General features: G+C 55.4%; 1 protein-coding gene across 2 annotated transcripts; it reads right to left on the bottom strand.

The window, feature by feature from the left end:
- Positions 1 to 23: 23 nt before the first annotated feature.
- Positions 24 to 11,573, bottom strand: CTSZ (cathepsin Z). 2 transcript variants are annotated; one of them, XM_003904551.3, is made up of 6 exons: positions 11,261 to 11,573; positions 10,602 to 10,765; positions 5,734 to 5,913; positions 2,524 to 2,674; positions 1,483 to 1,645; positions 24 to 605 (listed from the first exon to the last, which is right to left on the bottom strand). In XM_003904551.3, exons 1-6 carry the CDS (start codon positions 11,401 to 11,403, stop codon positions 495 to 497), a joined length of 912 nt encoding a protein of 303 aa, XP_003904600.1. In that variant the 5' UTR covers positions 11,404 to 11,573; the 3' UTR covers positions 24 to 494. The 2 variants fall into 2 exon arrangements, 1 of the variants encoding a protein (XP_003904600.1); XR_002515058.2 differs by having other exon boundaries at positions 492 to 605; positions 779 to 1,645.
- Positions 11,574 to 19,958: the final 8,385 nt, after the last annotated feature.

A 19,958-nucleotide genomic window follows, 5' to 3' on the forward strand; every position in this document is an offset into this window, starting at 1 on the left:
GAATAAGGCACGGTCAGCCTCAGTCTTGTGTGGAGCCAGATACTTTATTCATCACTTGGGCGATTTGAAATTGCCATCTCCCTCCCTCCCTCCCCAGCCCTTGATTCCAAAGTGACATAAGAAGCGGTGATGCGTCTGAACTGTTTCACCTCTCACATGCCGTATGATTGCCCACAGTGGCCAAATACAAAAGATCAAGCCCTCTACTGAAGAAAACAGGTCCCATGGTTTGCTGGGTCACAGATCACTTCTTCACCAGGTGGTTGACTGCAATCATTGTGAGGCAGAGCCATCCTGTGTGCTGTGCAAGTGTTTTAAGTCATCCCATTTTCAACCCTCAAGAACCCTCTCAGCCAGTACTACGTTGTCCTTGCTGTCCGATATTGATAGCCAACCCCGTGCCCACCAGCCAGCCTGGCACACAGAACCATAGGATCCCCTCTGATCATGCCTCACCATGCCTTTTCTTAAACGGCTCTTCTAGTGACATAGCCTTAAACGATGGGGTCCCCAAACGTACAGAGCTCCTCGATGGCAAGGTTGTATCTGGCGCCCTTCCCATCCTTATAGGTGCTGGTCACGATCCTCAGCCAGCCTCTCTCGCCCTGTGAGAAGTGGGATCGCGCGTCAGCCCATCTGCAGCCATCCCCAGCTCCCTCTGCTGCTCTCAGCACCCTGCCCCCTGCTTTCTGCCTCCATCCCTCAGGCCAACCTTGGAGGATCCAGACAACCCGCTCAGCTGCCCCTCAGCTTTCCCATGACCCCTGTTCTGAAATACCTTTTGTGAAATATTTCACTTGGTTAACGTTTAACATGAGGGCCTCTATGCCAAAAGTGAATTCATGTAACGAAACATGTCGACTCTAGACCGGCGACGACGCCACCTACTGCTACCCCCATTAGTAGTCACCTAGTAAAAAACACATTTCATCACCTGCACGTGAACCGCCTTTCCCCCATTTCCTAATAATGAATTTCTGTGTCTTACATTATTAATGGCTAAGACTAGGCCTGGCAGTTGATTTATCTCTCCTGGACTTTTGGCCCAACTCGAGTATTTTTGAAAAACCTACACAGTATTTTAGGGGAGCCCAAAAACCGTGATAGGAAAAAGAATGAGCTGGTTGTAAAGGAAGAAGGTGGCAGAGCTCCTCTGGAGCAGTGCTCACAGGGACTTCCCCAGGGCACCAGGCACCATCTGGAAACAGTTTTGGTCACACTAGGATTGCGGGGAGTCACCTAGTGGGTGGAGGGGCCAGGGATGCTGCTGAACACCCAAAGTGCACAGGATGGCGGCAGCAGTGCACGACAGAGAAGGGTCTGGCCCCAAAAGCCACTGGCGAGATGGCTGAGACAGCTGGAGCAAGGAACCCTCCGTCAAGGCCCCGGTTTTCAGCTAAAAGTCAACAGAACCATTCAAGCGAGAGGAGTACCAGGATGCTTTTTTCTAGGAATGACCTTAAGAAAATGCAAACCTCTTACCCATGGTTCACCCCATGAATTCCGGACAATCCAGTACTCAGTCCCATTGCTGATGCCCCACCCAGCCACGGAAATGACATGGTTTATGTAGGTGACATCCTGGTATTCGGCATAGATGCCTCCGGTGTAGTTAGCCAGTCTTTCTGTTGCCATTATTCCACAGCTGAGAGCAAGCAGTTAAGGAATTACCACTTTAAGTTGAGAGAATTTACCATCATTAGAAATAATCTGCTATGGCCGGGCACAGTGGCTCACACCTGTAATCCCAGCAACTTGGGAGGCCGAGGCAGGTGGATCGCTTGAGTCCAGGAGTTCAAGACCAGCCTGGGCAAGATGGCAAAACCCCCACCTCTACAAAAAATACAAAAAATACAAAAATTAGCTGGGTGTGGTGGTGTGCGCCAGTAATCCCAGCTATTCGGTGGAGGGGGCTAAGGCAGGAGGATCGCTTGAGCCTGGACGGTCAAGGCTACAGTGAGCCAAGATCACACCACTGCACTCCAGCCTGGGTGACAGAGTGAGACTTTGTTTAAAAAAATAATAATAATAAAAATTAAAAATAAAAATAAAAAAACAAACTCTGATATGATGAAAAAGTTATGTAAACCCAACTCAGATAATGTATATCCGACGGTTCTGGAGAAACTTCTGTTATTCACATAGTGAATGAAACTATGTGAAACTGCCCCCAACACACTGCCCTCAGTACAGCTTGGGGGAGCGCCCCACCCGCATTCTGCACAGCCGTCCACGGGGCAGACTTGCCATCAGCTCAGCTTTACCTCTGAGAAAACGGAAGCTCTTAGAGGGGAAATGATGTGGCTGTCTCGAGCCTACTGAATACAACCGGCCAGAAGGAAAGCGGCAAAGGACGGAAACACGTGCACCTGCATGAGCCCACACTGGCGCCGTCACCCGCGGACCTCTCCTCACCCGCGGACCTCTCCTCACCCGCGGACCTCTCCTCACCTGCAAACCTCTCCTCACCCGCAAACCTCTCCTCACCCGCGGACCTCTCCTCAGCCGCGGACCTCTCCTCACCTGATGGGACCATTTGCATAGATTTCTGCCATCATCTTCTCCCTCCCAGAGAGGGAGCCGTAGTCTCCCACTCTCCAGAGGGTGTAGTTCCGGATGGCGTGGCAGTCTTTGAATTCATTGCATGTCCCACATTGGTTGAACTTGTCACACTCTGGGGGAGAGCAAGAAAAGTCAGCATGAGGCCGTCTCCTCATTAACCCACCGACAAAGAAGCCCGCCAAGCCCACTCTCCACGCTCCTCATGCAGCCTACCACTGAGCAGCTAAGAACAGAAATCATCTTGCCATTGGGTGCTGCTTAATGACGCTCTTCTTTCAGCTGCCGGGGAGTTATGAAAAGCCCTTCCCCAGGCCTTGGCAGAGAATGAAAGAGCCAGGCATTAATTAGCACATAGTAGGCACCCAGGAGTTCGCCTTTTTCTGTCTAATGGCTGGAGAAGAAGGACCTTTCCACAATACTTTCTGGCTGAAAATGGAGCATAATCAAATGATTGGCACTTAATAAAATGTCTCTATCGCTGGCTGGTGAATAAAGAGGCCAATACGTTGAGTAACAACAGAAAAGCATTTTCTTCTGTGCCCACGCTGAGGATACCGAAAAAAAAAAAATTCTGGTTATTTCGACCTAAGAGGTTATCAAGAATTAGGCTTTAAAAAATAAAATAAAATAAAGAGGGCCAGGCACCTGCAATCCCAGCACTTTGGGAGGCCAAGGCAGGAGGATGGCTTGAGGCCAGGAGTCTGAGACCAGCCTGGACAACAGAGCGAGACCCTATCTCTACAGAAAAAAAAAATTTAATTAATTAAAAAAAAAGAAGAAAATAAAAAGTACAGCTCTTGGTTTGCAAGCTCAGAGTCGCTGTGTTCCCACTTTTCACTCCATCCACACAGCGGCCGTCGGCCTGCCATTCGCTGCTTTGGTGTGACCTGTCATAGTTACCAGTCTGTCCGATTCTTCCCCCAGGAACATGAGCACCTTGAGGCTCGGACACTGGTTCAATTTGTCCCTTGCACACCAAGGGCCCAGTGCCCAGTACTATGGGAAAATGGTGGATTTGTGGCCACATTTTGCTAACACTACAAAGACAAGACCATTTATCGCAATCAGTTTTTTTTTTTTGTTGTTGTTGTTTTTTTTGAGACTGAGTCTCACTCTGTCACCCAGGCTGGAGTTCAGTGGTATGATCCTGGCTTACTGCAAGCTCCACCTCCTGGGTTCAAGTGATTCTCCTGCCTCAGCCTCCTAAGTAGCTGGGATTACAAGCACACGCCACCACGCTCGGCTAATTTTTGTATTTTTAGTAGGGACAGGATTTCACCAGGTTGGCCAGGCTGGTCTCGAACTCCCAGTCTCAAGTGATCCGCCCACCTCAGCCTCCCAAAGCGCTGGGATTACAGGTGTGAGCCACCGCGGTCACCAGTCACACAATCACGTTTCTGATGAGCTCCATCTGCTCCTGTCAGGCTGGGTGGGGTCGAGGGGCCTGGCCTCGGCTGGGTGAGAGCAGTTGGGGGTGGAGTGGGGTGGGCGTGGCCCTGGAGACCACCTGATATCCGCTTCCTGCTTCCAGAGCCATCTGACCGCCCTTCCCTCTGTGCCTTCATCTGTCCCCCTTCTCAAAGGACTCAGTCAGTCCAGAAGAATTCTTTCTGGCTGAACAATAAGGCCTGAGAGGCAAGGCAAGGGAGCCCCGTTGGCAGAGGGTGGTGCCCAGAGGACCTTGTGCAACGTCAGAGTGCGCAGGGCACTGGGGCCAGCCTATATAGCCTGGGGCAGGGGGGAAACAGCAAAGCAAGCAGCAGCTGTTGGCCTTTCCCAGCTCTCTGCTCTGACTGTGAGGGAGATCTGAGTCAGGTGGCTTAAAACTACCAATTACGGCTGGGCGCGGTGGCTCATGCCTATAATCCCAGCACTTTGGGAGGCCGAGGTGGGTGGATCACCTGAGGTCGGGAGTTTGAGACCAGCCTGACCAACATGGAGAAACCCCGTCTCTACTAAAAAATACAAAATTAGCCAGGTGTGGTGGCACATGCCTGTAATCCCAGCTACTCGGGAGGCTGAGGCAGGAGAATCACTCAAACCTGGGAGGCTGAGTTTGCAGTGAGCAGAGACCGTGCCATTGCACTCCAGCCTGGGCAACAAGAGCGAAACTCCATCTCAAAAACAAACAAAACCTACCAATTACGGGATTAGGGTCTGGGCTTTCCTTTCCTTCTGTTTCCAACGGGAGCAGCCTGAAAGGAATGCCAGCTACAGGGATTCCAGGCTAGCTTGGATCTGCTCATCCACATAGCACCCCCTTGGCCGCAGACACACCTGAATGTGGGGGACCTGGGCCCTGGGTCGCCAGAACAGGAACCAAGCCAATGGCTGCTTCCGGCTTGGGGCAGCACCTCCCCACCTGCTCTCCACCAAAGCTCCTGGAAAATGAACTCTCCCTCCACAAAGCCCCCTACACCTCTCCCCTACAAAGGCCCAAAAAGCCACCAACATGCCAGCATGTCAGAACCCAAACACCATATCCAGGCCCAGCCAAAAGGGCACAGGAGCAAGACACTTCCACAAGGCTGGAGACATGGGGACAGGAATTTTTTTTGAGACGTAGTCGTGCTCTGTCACCCAGGCTAGAGTGCAGTGGCGCGATCTTGGCTCACTGCAACCGCTGCCTCCCGGGTCAAGCGATGCTCCTGCCTCAGCTGCCTGAATAGCTGGGATTACAGGCGTGCACCACCATACCCGGCTAATTTTTGTGTTTTTAGTAGGGAAAGGATTTCACCGTGTTGGCCAGGCTGGTCTTGAACTTCTGACCTCAAGTGATCTGCCTGTCTTGGCTTCCCAAAGTGCTGAGATTACAGGTGTGAGCCACCGCGCATGGCCAAGGATGCTCTTCAGCCCACTCCTGCATCAGGCTTTTTCGCTGACCTTCTCAGCAGGGACTACGGGGTCCAGTTTTCTGGTCCCCAGCCCAAGCAGGTGCACGGTAGCAGAGGGGCTTCTGCAGGGAGAGGCTGGAGCAGGTGCTGTGAACACTGCCCCTCACGGTCAAGAGCATCAGCGCCCCTGGGGGCTGCAACCTCTGCCCTCCCGCAGCTCCCCAGCCACCAGCCAATGTGAGGAGCGCGGGATTGGGCTGGGCCCCCAGCCACGAGTCCCCGTGGAAGATGGCGTAGAGGGCAGGAGGGTGGGGTGGGGGTGTGGGCAGCAGCCTACCCTGGTCCTTGGCCTGGTAGTTGTTGCAGGTCTCGTCGGGGATGCCGTGTCGGTGGGCATAGTCCCACACGGGCAGGTCATTGCCCCCTTCACAGGAGCCAGCGTTAGCACAGTCGAGGACGTGCTGCACGGACAGGAGGGTGGAGGGCCACGCTCCCTTCCTCTTGATGTTGATCCGATCTGCAACAGTCAGCACCTGCCAGTCAGCACTCAGCCGCCCTCCACCCACTTCCCCAAATGGGCCTGGATGCCTGGGGTGGGATGCAGGCTCTGCCCAGCCTGGCCTGCCTTCGGCTCTGCCCAGCTGCCTGTGTCTCCCTCTCCCTGCTGACCTCTTCACGGAGGTCTCTGCTCAGACGTCGCTCTGCAGAGAGTGCCCTGGCCTTCTTTGGGCACTGTCCTGTCTGCCACACCTCCTACTACAAATGCCACGACAGCAGGGCCAGGGCCAGGCAGTCACCAGCCTCTGGCCCTGCAGACACCAGAGAAGTGCCTGCTGAATGTAGGGCTGAATGGACAGAGACTCTGCCACCCGTGCCAAGTGGGCCACGCCCCAAAGCCAGCCAGGAGGAACCGTCCCTGCCCTCGTGGACAGGGGGCCAAAGCGTCAGCTCTGTAAACGAGTATAGCCCAGGGAGCTGCATGAGCCCCAGTGAGGGGCCAGATGCAGTACCAAGGGCTGGGGAAGGCCAGCAGGGACCCAGCTCTGAAGGCACGGGGGGATGCAGAGGGCTCCCAGTGGCTGGCTGACCATGCCCTCACTGCCCAGGTGCCTGGGCTCTGAATCTCAAGGTGCAGCCAAGGACAGGAGAGGTTGGTCACCAAGGGACCTGCTTCCCTTCTCATGCACAAATGCAATAAAACAGATCCTACAAAGAAACCCAGGCCCTCATTCAGGGTCATCTCACTCTCTGCCCTCCCAGGACAATGACTTCACAGCCACACACCCCTGCACCTGCCTCAGGCCTCATCTCCTGACCCTACCTCCAAGTCAGAACCCTTCTGGCAGCCTCACCTGTCCCTCCCCCAGGGCACAGTGAGCAGGGGGTTCCTCTGCCCATTGGCAGCCCCCTCTGGGCCTGCACATCCCCTCCATCTCCTGTTACCTTCCAGACTTTCCCACACTGCCCCACAGTCTGCTCTTCCACCTGGCCTCCTCCCGGTCGCCCAGCCAGGGGCCTTCTGGAACTGGCCCTGCTCTGGTGACTTTGCTTCACACATCACTGAAAAGTCCCAAAGCGGACCTCCATCCTGCCGCCACCCAGCCTGCCCATGCTCTGCACCCCAAACGCTCTTCCTGGAGCAGCCAGTGGCTGGTTTGTCCCCTCCCACCCGACCAAGCCACCTTAGGTTCCATCCTGTTTCCTCCCGAGGACTTGGCTCCCTCCAGGTCTCCTCCTCCCCTCCCCCTTGTCAGCCACGCCCCCTCTAAGCGGATCTGCACACCTCAGACTTGCCTTTCTCACAGCACCAGCGTGAGCCCCCGGCCCCTCCCACTCACTGTCATGGTTTTCTGCTTTACTCAATGGTTTGAGACAGTGCCCTGACCTCTACTGCCCCGCTCCTCTTCAGCCCTTTCTCTCTTGCTAATGGCCACTTCTCCATCATCCGAGCCGACCACTCTCCGGCAACAGTCAGCACAGTGGTCGCTCCATCCTTCTGGAAGTACCTCCTGCCTGGGCTTCTGGGGTTCCACTTGGCAGTGCAGGGTATCCCATGGCCTGCCCGGAGCCCTTCCCTTCTCTGCTCAACCCAACCTGGCGACAGCAGTCCTGGCCGAGGCAGAGCTCGGATGGATGAGCAGTTTCAGTTCTCGCCTCTCCGTCCACGCCTGCCTGAAGCATCTGGACCCGGCCTAACCAGCTCACTGAGGTGTGCACAAGCTTTTCCCATGGCCAGACTCAATCCTTCATCCCACCAGCCCCATCCGGCAATGGGCTTATTACTCACACCCAACTGTGAGCTGACACAAGTGTCCTGAATACGTTTAACGCAGACCAGGCCAAGCTAGGGTGTGCAGGAAGTTGGGTGTGTCAAATGCATTCTCCACTTACGGCGTTTTCAACTTACGATGGGGTTGTCGGGACATGACCCCACTGTTAAGTCAAGGAGCATCTGTAACCGTGCAAAGCATACAGTGCCAAGAAGAAAAATAAAATGGGGAGATAATTCAGGAAGTGGGGTGTCATATGCGTACGGTGGCTGAGGAAGACCCCGCTGAGGTGACATCCATAGGAGGGAGGGACCTCAGGGAGAGAGGAGGTGCCTGGCAGGAGAAGCTACCACCCCGCTCCACCCTCGGTAGGAGCAGGGGAGCAAGAGGGGTCCTGGGAGGGAGCCCGATGGTGAAGGCTCTTGAAGACCAGAGGGTTCTGTCTTTTATCTGAGTGCCATCCCGAGAGGGTTTCAAGCCAAAGAACATGATCTGATGGGTTTTCACAGGCTCACTGTGGCCAGAGGGGCAGAGGCCAGGAGACCAGTGAGGGCAGTTGGCAGCGGGGCGGTGTGGTTACACCTGAGGAGGAGGTGGGCGGTGCGTGATTTCTGCATCTGCTTCAAAGGTAGAACCGACAAGACTTGTGGGTGGATTATATGAGGGACAGAAAACAGAGGAGTCGTGTGCCAGTCCAGGCTTTTGCCTTGCCTGCATAGCCGGAAGGACAGCCAGGGAGGACTGGGGAAGAAATGGGCTCTCGGGTCACAGCGGTGGAAGGAGCCATCCAGACCTCAAGGTCTGAGGCTGGAGGCGTCAGGTGCCTGGGCCAGCGGGCAAGTGGGCAGGCAGAAGAAAAAGTGAGTTCAGGTGAAGAGTTGGTCCTAGGGTAGCTGACACTCAGAACTCTGAGGAGACAGCTGTGGAGAGGGGAAGGATGGGCCAGGGAGGCGCAGGCAGGGAGTGTGGTGCAGGAGAGGGAAGCATCTTGGGGAGACGTGATCAGGAGAATGCTTCACAGTGGGCCCCAGGTAGCTGTGGCAAGAACAGTGCTGGTGGAGTGGCAGAGGTGGGACTGAGGCTGGAGTGGGTTCAAGGGTAGAGAAGAGGAAGTAGAGGGACTCCAGATTTCCCCAGGGAGCCAGCAATTGGGGCGGGGTGGGACCGGGGGCTTTGTGTTCCTTTGTTCCAGGTGGGAGAGCTTATCTGAGTGGGAAGGGATGGGCTCAGCGAGGGGTCAAGCCATTTGATCCTAGGGGAGAGGAGGGAAGACAAATGGAGGACCTGCCGCCTTGGCTGGCAGATGGCCAGGGCCCCGTGGAAGTCCCCTTCTGGTGGCTTCTATTCCTCAGTGAGAGGACGCAAGGGCCTGGGTCTGGGTGCACTGAGAAGGAGGTTTCAGGAGAAAGTGGGGTGAAGCAGTCATCCGCCCAGAGAGAGAGTCCCCTGGGGAAATGCAGCAGGGCTGACCCCTGGCCAGGGTCCCACACCCACCTGAAAGCCATCTCCTTCCTACCTGCAGTCCTTCGCAGACGCACATCTTGTCACCTGACTCCCTCTCAAAGAGTTCAAGGCTTCCCACAGGCCCCTGGTGATCTTTCTATCCTCCCCTCACCCTCACCCCACCCTCAAAGCCTCTTTCACTTCCTCAGCAGGTGCCAGGCCTGGGCACTTCCCCTGGACTCTGCCCAGTCCTCTGCCTCTAGCCCTCTAGCTGGGCTGCCTGTAGCCCCACCCACACCCTGCAGCCCGCCCAAGGTCTCCCAGACCTTCCAGCTCCATCCACATCAAAGGGGACTTTGAGCGGTCAGAAGTGTGTTCCAGCCCCCGGGGGAGGTGCCACAGATGCCGCAGCTTCAGTTTGCTGGCTCCGGGGTCCAGACCCTACCCCCAGAGCGAAAACCCCTCATTCACAAGACAGAGCCCATCAGACATCCTGGCACAAAGCCCAGGCTTCCGGGCTCAAATCTCAGCTGTCACTCACACTACGCTCAAGCCTCCCAATCTCTCTGCAAAAAGCTTGTTTCCTCATCTGCAAACTGAAAGCAATCATGGCATTGAGGAGGCGTCAGTGAGATGGAGCACACACAAGCGCGTGTCCCCCAGCTTTGGCCCACAGCGGCAGCCACACTGGAGTCGATCTTTTTCACATGGGTGTACAGCAGGCCTGGCCCATGAGGACCAACGCCAGCGAGGAGGCAGCAGCACTACAGCGCTCATGGGCCAAACTCCCAGCCCACGCAAGTCCCATCTCCAGGGGAAATCCAGGCTCCTGGACCCTGTGCTGTGACTGGAGAGGGGATAGCAGAGTCCCTCCCAAATGCTGTGGGGTGGGCTTGGGGCTGGTTTGCAGCTGTCTCTTCTCCTGCCTTCTCTCCCAAAGCAGGGCACAGCAGCCTCGTTGATAGGGTGGGCCTCAGCCTCCGCTTCCTCTTTGCTGAGAGCCTTCCTACCCCACTGCAGCCAAAAGCCTAAGATAGAAACCCACCAGGCTGGGGGTAGTGACCAGGTTAGGCCATGGGCTGTAGCCAACAAGCCTCACCCAATATTCCAAGCCCAGGACAGGTTTTCATCTGTGCTGAGAAGTAGTTTACTTCTGTGTCCTCAAATACAGCCTGGGGACTCTGATTTTGCATTTCTGTTTCTATCCCAAAGGCTGAGGTCACAAGCTTTGGGGGAAGAGAGGGCACCTGGCAGTCACTTGTCACTGGGCTTCAGTCCTAGTCCTGCCTATCGCCCAAAGGCCCCAGAACGACCCAGCTTGGGTCACCTCAGCAGAGGGCAAAGGCCTGCGCCCCTCGGCCTTAGCCCCCCAGCCCAGGCTGACCTGGCCTTGAATCACAGGCCCCTGGAATCGCGGGCTGAGCTGCCTGGGCTGATAAAGAGGCAGCCGGAATGGGCTTTCCTGGCCCACAGTCAAAGGGCGGCCACTCACCCGCCATAGCGCTGGTGCTGGCGTGAGCCCAGCAGGAGCCGCAGTACTGGGGGATGTGCTGGTTCCGGGTGATGCTGGCATAATTGACACCATTCACGTTGCGCCAGTCCCAGCTCTTGGGCAGATCCGCTGGGGACAGGTACTCATGAGGCCGGGGGTATGTGCTGAGAAGAGACCATTCCTACCCAGATCAGTGCTGGGGCCCCGGGGGGCCATGAGCCCAGGAAGCCCTGGGTAGGGCCCTCCCGCCCTTCCCAACACCTGAGGGCATGGAAGTGAGGCCACAGTCACCACAGGTGAGCCAGGTGTGGGCCCACCTCACACTAGGAGGCCCCAGCGCTCTCAGAATGTGAAGGACGCAGGGCACCCCCGAAAGGAGGGAATCGGGGTGCTCCCCCAGCCATGCCACGCCATGAGGGCTACCCCCAGAGGCCGAGGAGGTGGGGCTGGCCTGACTTTCTGGCCAGGTGGGGCTTGTCCAACCCCACAAACATCAGGGCTCACCCTGGATGTGGAAGAGAAGGAGCGACCCCCAAAATGAAGCGGCTGGATCTGACCTTCCAAGGCCTGGTGGCGAGGCCCCCAGGAGGCAGAGCGCGCATCTGGCCCGGGAGATGGGCCTCCCGTCCCCCCAAGGCTGCCTCCCCGCCGGCGCCCACCTGCGCCCCAGCGGAGCCAACCAGTCCCCCCGCAGAGGCCGGTAGCAGGTCTGTCCCGGGCGGAAGTAGAGGCCGCCCTGCGCCGCGCCTGTCAGCAGCACGAGCAGCAGCAGCGGTCGCCACCCTGGCCCGCGCCTCGCCATGGCCCCACGCCGGCTCCTGGGTCCTGCTCCGGATCCCGCTCCGAGTCCCAGATCCCTCGCCGGCTCCCGCTCTGGATCCCGTCCCGACCTCGGCCTCGGCCCCGCACCCGGCCGACCCCGCACTTTGGGCCCCTGCCCCGCCCGGCCCTTAAGGCTGCGGCGGCCGGGCCGGGACACTCCCCCGGGGCGGGGCTGTCCCATCGCGGCTCCTGCCCCGCCCGGTGACCCCTGTCGGCCCCGCCCGGCGCCGCGCCCCGCTCCCTCCCTGGCTCCGGGGTGCCTGAACTCGCGGGCCAGGCGCGAGGTCACCGGGCAGACCCCAGGCCGGACCCCGCCGCCGGCCGCCGCGGGCTAGTGACTGCCCTGAGCGCGGGACTGTCCAACTGGACCTCTTTGCCGGGGTTCCTGGCTTCGGGGTGGGGGGCCGCAGGCTCATGGGACCCCTTGACCCTGCGTTCCTGGGGCCCTGAGCCCTGGAGAGAGGCCCCAGCTTCACATCTGGGCTCAGGCCTCCCCTAGGAAGGCACCCGGGGATGCGGCCACCGCCCCCACAGAAGGGTGCCAGCGCCTGGCTTTCTAAACCCCTTTTCCCAAAGGCCCAGGCCCTTTCGGAGGGACGGTTCCCTTTTGCAGAGAAAGAAGGAGGGATCTTTCTAGAAGATGCCCCAAAGGAAAATTCCACTTGGCGCATGCATCAGGAGTTCTACAATGTGACTTCCAAAGATGTCTGAAAAGGTTTTCTGCTAACAAAACTCTTCTTAGTCAAATGAGGAACCAAAAGCAGAAGTGGCCCCCCAGGACGTGGTTTTGTAACTAGAGGAGGGCTCTCGCTCCCTGCGGCCCCTCTGAGTGCTTGTCATGGCCTTCGGGCCCACACCATGGCCTCCTTCTCTGGTAAGAACAGGGCCCGGCATTGTGGGCTTGGGCCTGACAGGCCCTTGCTGGGGGCCCTTGGCACAGGGCCCTCAGATGAGCTTGCCCAACTCTCTTCATACTCAGTGGCACTCACCACATTCCGAGGGTGCCACGTGGGCAAGGGGAAGTCACAGCAGCTGCCGCCTGACTTCCAGCAGCTTCCATGACCATTCCCGGAAGCACTGAGGTGGCCATGGAATCCCCGTATGACTGTCTGAGCGGAGAGCAAGGCTTGGAGAGCTGCTTCGTCAGCCCAGAAGTTTCGGTCCTTGTTCTCCAAAAAGTGGTCACTGAGGCAAAATGTGGACCCGGGGCTCTATCTACTGACGTGCCTCTTATTTGTTTGGCAAGTTGCTCATGGAAACCATTAGTGTCCATCAGTCATCAGAAGGTGGGGTGGGGTGGCCATCCTGAGAGAAGCCCCCCAAGGCTGAGCTGGCGGTGGGGGTGGAAGCCAGGCCTCCCAACCTCTGGGCATAAAAGGAGTGGAAAGAGAATTGCCAATAGGGGGCTTTCTTCCCGTCATGTCAACTCTCTGGCCTCCCTGACTACAGGAGCTGGGTCCTTGTGAGGAAGAAATCCAGACACAGCTGCCCCTGCCGGGTCATCAGGTGGCATCTACCAAAGTGGCCGGTTTTTGGCCTCTTCTAAAGAAAAAGCTAAGAACTCACAAAATTTTGCAGGAAGAGACATTGTGCCCCTCCCTCCAAGTACCCATAGACTGTTATGATCCAGGTGCTATGAAGTCCAATAGCACATTCTACAGCCTGAGGAACAAGCCTGGAGACGGGAGGGCCCCTTGTGCTTGGCCTCTGATGCCTGAGCTGTGATGTCCTGGGCCCTCATCCCTGAATCTGGGTGAAAAGGCACCCAAGGTGTAAGCTTCTCTTTCCTGTAGCATGGGGAGAGCTGGGGTGCTCTGAAGATGCTCCGAGACTCTCCCAGCAGGTCCAGCGCATGTACAAGGTATCAAGACAGGCAGGTCCAGCAAGGCAGGCACACGGACCCCTGCAGTCACATGGGGCCCCAAGTCCTGAAGTGTAATGCACAGCTGAACAAGGGCCTCTCCAGGTTCACTGTGCCCTGGGCCCCGCAAATTATGTAGCTGGGTCTGATGACAGCAGCCGCACCTGCTCCATCACAAGTCCTGTACATCACCTGCTTTCAGCCCAGAGCCTCTGGCAAATCAAACTCACAAACAAGGGGTAGGAGGAGGGGTGAGACAGTCAGGGAGGGAATAAACATTCACAGTTCTGCTCCCGACTATGCTGGCACAAGGCTTAGTTTATCTGGGGAGTTCCAAAGAGGAGACTCTCCGGATTTACCCTATTGAAAGTTGGTTAAAGGGAAGGATATTTTTAGGCTGGTAACAAAAAGGACGTCCAAATTTGACAAGTTGTGGCCCCTGGGTTTCCCTAACATAGAAGCAATTCAAGATCAGAATCCGATGGAAGAACAGGGCAGGAAGAGAGGGAGGGAGTCCATTCATTTGAAATCATCACCTCCCCTCCCCTCCCCCCGCTTCCCCTTTTTTTCTTTTTCTTTTTCTTTTGCTTTTTGTTACAGTCTCGCTCTGTTGCCTGGGTGAGTGCAATGGAGCAATCTCGGCTCACTGCAACCTCCGCCTCCTGGGTTCACGCGATTCTCCTGCCTCAGCCTCCCGAGTAGCTGGGATTACAGGCGCACACCACCACACCTGGCTAACTTTTTGTATTTTTAGTAGAGACAGGGTTTCACTATGTTGACCAGACTGGTCTTGAGCTCCTGACCTCGAGATCCTCCCGCCTCGGCCTCCCAAAGTGCTGGGATTACAGGTGTGAGCCACCGCGCCTGGCCTAAAATCATTTTCAACCCAAGAAGGAAGGAAGGGGCCTGATGAGACTTACCTCTTCAGCGCCTTCTGATGGGTTCAACACAGCAAACCAAGCAGAGACAGGGCTCCTCATCTCTGAACGTGGTCCTGGTCGAGTGGATGAATGCATGGCTGCCACACTGCTCCGAGAAGCTGGTGGGCTGTATCACTTTGGCGGTTACTAAAATTGTGCAGCAGAGGATCCTAAATAGATTGGGTTTTTTTGGTTTTGGGGTTTTTGTTTGTTGTTTTTGTTTTCCCCTTAACTTGATGCAAGATCTTAAACATGTTCCTTGTGGGGGCGGGGCTGGCGATGGCCACAAACCCCCCAAACTCAAATTCCAGTGCTGCTATTAGTGAAGGATGTTTAGCCGGAGGAGTTCTCTAAAGGGCACGCAGATAAAGCCGGGAGGTGTCTGGGACTGGAAAAAGAGGAGGAGCACATTGGGAACCTGATAGACAGGCCACCCCAGCCGTTTCTTGCTGGGGACTGCTTGCTGGGGGTTGAGTTTAGCCCCAGAGCTGTGTCTCTCTCTCTTCAAAGCAGACTCACCTGCAGAGCAGTCTGGGGACTCTTGGAAACTGGAAAGATGTGTTTCCTCCTGAGTTGGCTGCAGGTGCCTGCAAGGTGGTTTTGTGGATACTGACTCATCTTCTCATCTGGGCCGGGATCCGAGGAGGCTTGGGGCAGGGCACTTGGACCTTCCTACCTCTGAGGCCCTACTTGCCTAAGCATTGCTTCTAGCAGCCCTTTATAAGCAGTTGTGTGCCACCACCTTCCAGCTTGGGGGCAGAATTGAGTAGGTAGTTAGAGCGAGGCATCTCCCCTGAAACCAGGTGCCTGGAAAGCTGGGCACCTGTCCTGGGTTTTCCTCCCTGGAGGTAACGGAGTCATTCCTGCTCCCAGTAGTGCTTGAGGACAGAGGGCTGAGCCAACGACATTCTAGAGGACTCTGCAGCCCCATTTGATCCTTTGCACAACGCTGTGGGTGGGGGTGGTGGTGGGGAGGCAGATGCTATTACTCCATTCTACTGGTGAAAAGACTGAGCCTCTGGAGATGTCAGGAAACCTACGCTCAGCATGAGGCTCCTGGGTGGCAGGTTCGAATCCAGTCCCTTTTTTTTTTTTTTTTTTTTAACCCTATGAATTCTCCTGGAAAACACATGATCCAAGGCCACAGACACAAAAGCCTATTCATTTCTAAAAATAAGGCTGAGTTTTCTCCTCATTATGATAAAGATCAGCACTCAGGCCAGGGCTGGCCCACCTTCCCAACCTGGCGGAGGAGAACATGGATGAGTTTTAACTGACTGTGGAATGGCCTCGAAATCCTTTTTCTCCTTCTCCCTTTGTGCCATATTGTCTGGCTCCCACCCCGGCAAGCTGCAGATATTTCCTATTATTCCACATTCCTGAGTTTAGCCACATCCTGGATACCGGCATTTGTTTGGGTGGATGCCGACAATGCTCGCTAGGCTAGGCTGGTTTTGCAGGGCACAACGGTTCCCTCACTGGCTACAGGAGTTGCTCTTGATCCACTTGGTCAACGGGTCAGAGGCACTCGCTAACAGCCAGGTATCTCTGCAGTGAGGGTCTTCAGATAGGGTGGGTCAGGTTTGCAATCTACCATGCCACTGTCCCCAGGCACCACCATGCGTCACATCCTGGCCTGGTTGTGTTATGGGAAAGGGGATCCCAACCCAGACCCCAAGAGAGGGTTCTTGGACCTCATGCAAGAAGGAATTCAGGGAAAGTCCATAAAGTGAAAGCAAGTTTATTAAGAAAGCAAAGGAATAAAAGAATGGCTGCTCCACAGGCAGAGCAGCAGCATGGGAAGCTCAGCTTTTTATACTTACTGTTACTTCTTGAGTATACACTAAACAAGGGGTGGATTATTCATGAGTTTTTTGGAAAGGGGTGGGCAATTCCAGGAACTGAGGTTCCTCCCCTTTTTAGACCGTACAGGGTAACTTCCTGACGCTGCCATGGCATCTGTAAACTGTCATGGTGCTGGTAGGAGTTTCTCTTAGCATGCTAATGCATTATAATTAGCATATAATGAGCAGTGAGGACAACCAGAGGCCACTTTCATCGCCATCTTGGATTTGGTGGGTTTTGGCTGGCTTCTGTATCACATCCTTTTATCACAAGGTCTTTTTTTTTTTTTTTTTTGTCTTGTTGTTTTGTTTTGAGACAGAGTTTCGCTGTTGTTACCCAGGCTGGAGGGCAATGGCGCAATTTTGGCTCACTGCAACTTCTGCCTCCTGGGGTCAAGTGATTCTCCTGCCTTAGCCTCCCGAGTAGCTGGGACTGATTACAGGCGCCTGCTACCATGCGTGGCTCATTTTTTGGCTTTTTTTTAGTAGAGATGGGGTTTCACCATGTTGGCCAGGCTGGTCTCGAACTCGTGACCTCAGGTGTTCCACCTGCCTCAGCCTCCCAAAGTGCTGGGATTACAGGCCTGAGCCACGGCACCTGGCCTTTCAGCAAGGTCCTGGTGACCTGTACCTTGTGCCGACCTCCTATCTCTTCCTGTGACGTAGAATGCCTAATCCAGGGAATGCAGTCCAGTAGGTCTCAGCCTTATTTTACCCAGTCTATATTCAAGATGGAGTCGCTCTGGTTCAAACGCCTCTAACAGTTGCACAGTGACTGGTGGCGCACACTTGCTTAAGTGTGGATGTGGCTCGTTGGGCTGACATTGATGAGGGCAGCCTCATCAGCATCACCTTTGGGGCACGCCCTGTGCAGCACAGCATGTAACAGACACAGCCCACCCATGAACTCACCAGGAAGTCTTTCAAAGGGGCACTCAGTGACTATTTACCCGATTGAATTTGTTTGCCCTCTAAAGTTAGGCTGTCAGCAAATACTTGTTGAGCACCTAGTATGTGCAGGCTTCTGTTTTCTTTCCCGGGGATTCCGCAGTGAACAAAGTCCCTGTCTGCAAGGACTTACGTGTTCTGCATAAGGGAACATGTGGAAAAGTAAAATGCTCAGGAGGTAGGAAGTGCTTGGAAACAGTTAAAATGGGGAACAGGAGAGACTGGGGGCGGTCTCTGGAGAAGTCTGGTCTGGGACCATTCTTTTAGGTATCCAGTGAGTTGGGATTGAATAATGAGACAGCCATGGAAGGTGCTGGAAGGAGACTCAGCAGAAGACTGTCTGCAGAGGCCTGAGAATGTGAGTGCATTGGGTAAGTGTGTGATGCACTGGGGAAAGCCTGTGGGGAGGCCATGGACAGGTGGGCTCAGCCTCCAAGCTGCAGGGACCATGCGGGCACTCAGGTCAGCTTCACACGGCTAGCCCACCTCTCCCCTTCCCTCCCGCTTCTGCCATCTGACAGAGGTTCTGCTGGCTTCCTTCTTCCTTCATCCCCCACCTAATTTCCCTGTCTAGCGGGTTTCCCATCCCTGTCTCATGGGGCGTGTGCATTTTGGAAGATGTGAAGGCATATATCAACCTTCCTTTTGTAAGAGGTTTGGGTTTTCTCCCGGTTGCCACTGGCTTTCCAGGAGGGCAGTGGCTGAGAGCTGATTTCTGTTTGTAAGATCCCTCTGGTGGCTGTGGGAAGGATGCTGTGAGTGGAGACAGCCGTGGGACAGGAAGGGCCCTGGAGGGGAGAGCCACAGGTGATGGATGAGGAATGCTGCTGGAGAGAAGGGGAGAGTAGATGCATCAGGACACCCACCTGGGAGCAGGGCTTGCAGGAAGCAGTTACAGAGTGAGGAGCAGGGGACGTGAGCACCCCGGGCTCCTGGAGCCTGCCTCTTGACCCCTTGAATTGTACCCCTGGATGTAGGTGTCTGAAGACCTGCAATCTATTTCTGGTTCTGCCACATTATCCTGAGACTTGAACATGTCAATTCCTCTCTGAGCCTTAGTTTCTTCTACAATGTGGTGAGAACCATCACTCAGCTCGAAGGTGGTGGTGTCATGCAGGCTACACGAGGGAGCACGTGGGAGACGGCGGCGGCAGAGAAACTGGTCAAGACTGGCAGAGTGGGAGGCTAGTGCTGCTTTCACCCTCTAAGTCCCTGGAGGGCAGGGCCCATATTTTCTACTTTTCTGAGGTCCCTCAAAACTCATACATCAGAGATTTCTTGGACAAACATTGGGCTTGAAGAAGTATATATTTTTGTTCGATTTCAGCTCCGGGTGCTGACCCATTTTATGCTTATCTCTGTTCATGCCACAGAACATCGCCTATCACTAGCTGCAACTTCGGGAGACAGGAAAGATCCAAGTGAGAAGGTTCGTGTGTCCATGTCTTCGATCTCTGCAGCAGTTCAGGGGAAGTGATGGTGGGGTGTGTGTGTGTGCGCGCGCACGTGTGTGTTTGCAGTTCAGGGGAAGTGGTGTGTGTGTGTGCGCGCGCGCGCGCGTGTTTGCAGTTCAGGGGAAGTGGTGGTGGGGTGTGTGTGTGTGTGTGCGCGCGTGTGTGTTTGCAGTTCAGGGGAAGTGATGGTGGTGTGTCTGTGTGTGTGCACGCACGTGTGTGTTTGCAGTTCAGGTGTGTCTGTGTGTGCGCACGTGCGTGTTTGCAGTTCAGGGGAAGTGATGGTGCGTGTGCGCGCGTGCGTGTTTTCTCTTGTACATCAGAGGCGCCGCAGCCTGCACGCGGTTCACCAGTGCACCCAGAGAGACAGCAAGGTGTTTCCAGCCTCTGGGCTTGGGGGCTGGACAGGCGTGAGGAGCAGCCAGAGTCTGCCTGGTACAGGAACCATGAGCATCTCAGCTGTGGGGGAAGAAGGTTAACACTCCTGGCTCAGCGAACACCAGCAATGTCCTCCTAGTCCCTCTCCTCTTGTAGTTAGTGATTCATCCTCCTAGAACTTTCTTTTCCAGTAAGAGAACACACACCGAGGCAGGGTACAAGAAAGTGGAGCTCAGCTCCTCTGGCGGCCTGCCCACACCCGCTGAGTCACTCATAATGGCCCCTCAGATGTCATTTTCTTGCTAAGACATTTGGAATAATTTCTGGTTCTAAATCACACGCAAACAGTATAATTCAACAATCTTCCCTGAGTTATTCAGGGAACTTCAATGCACTCAGAAGTGGAAGATCGGGGCGGATGAAATCAATGAGTTCTCTGAGTGCTCTGTTTTTCTCTGAATTCTATTTCATTTGCCAAATGGAGGGTGGGGGCAGCTCCATCTGACCCCTGGGGGATAACTCCTGGGGGAAGTCTGGAAGCAGCCGATTCAGGGTTTCTGGGTGACACTGGTTTTTCTTATCTTCCTGGTTCTATTCCTGTAACAGACCCAAGTGTCATGCAGGAAAAGGCTTGCTGCCATGGAGCCTTCTGTGGACTGCTGTGACAGGCCACTGGAAGAGAGGGTTTCAAGCTCAGGGCTGGGCTGGTCCCGGCTGGGAATCTCAGTGTTGTGGGCCATGGGCGTCCTCACCACATTTGCTGGGAGAAAGCTCCTGCCCTCCGCCCTCTGGGACAATGCTTGCTGATCTCACCTGAATGCAGTCACTGCTAACCTGCCTTGGTCACAGCCCTTTGTTGGGGGGCAGAAAACAACTTTGTCACTCATCACAGTGGCCACTGTTAGTCACTTGCTGCAGTTCAGGACTGGGGGCGGTCACCTTCACCTGGCAAAACAGACCTTGGGGTCGTGCCGGCATCTCCAGGGGCACTGTTCGCCTATGTCCTGCACAGGGCCCGCTTCTACCAGTCCGAGGGCAAGGCAGACTGTATTCCCCACCTCATTGCTGGCACTAAGTTGGCACTCAGAGGAGAGCTGTTTCCTCTGGGGAGCAGGTACCTTCAGAAATAA

This window comes from Papio anubis, chromosome 16 (genome assembly GCF_008728515.1).
Source record: "Papio anubis isolate 15944 chromosome 16, Panubis1.0, whole genome shotgun sequence".
Lineage (NCBI taxonomy): Eukaryota > Metazoa > Chordata > Mammalia > Primates > Cercopithecidae > Papio > Papio anubis.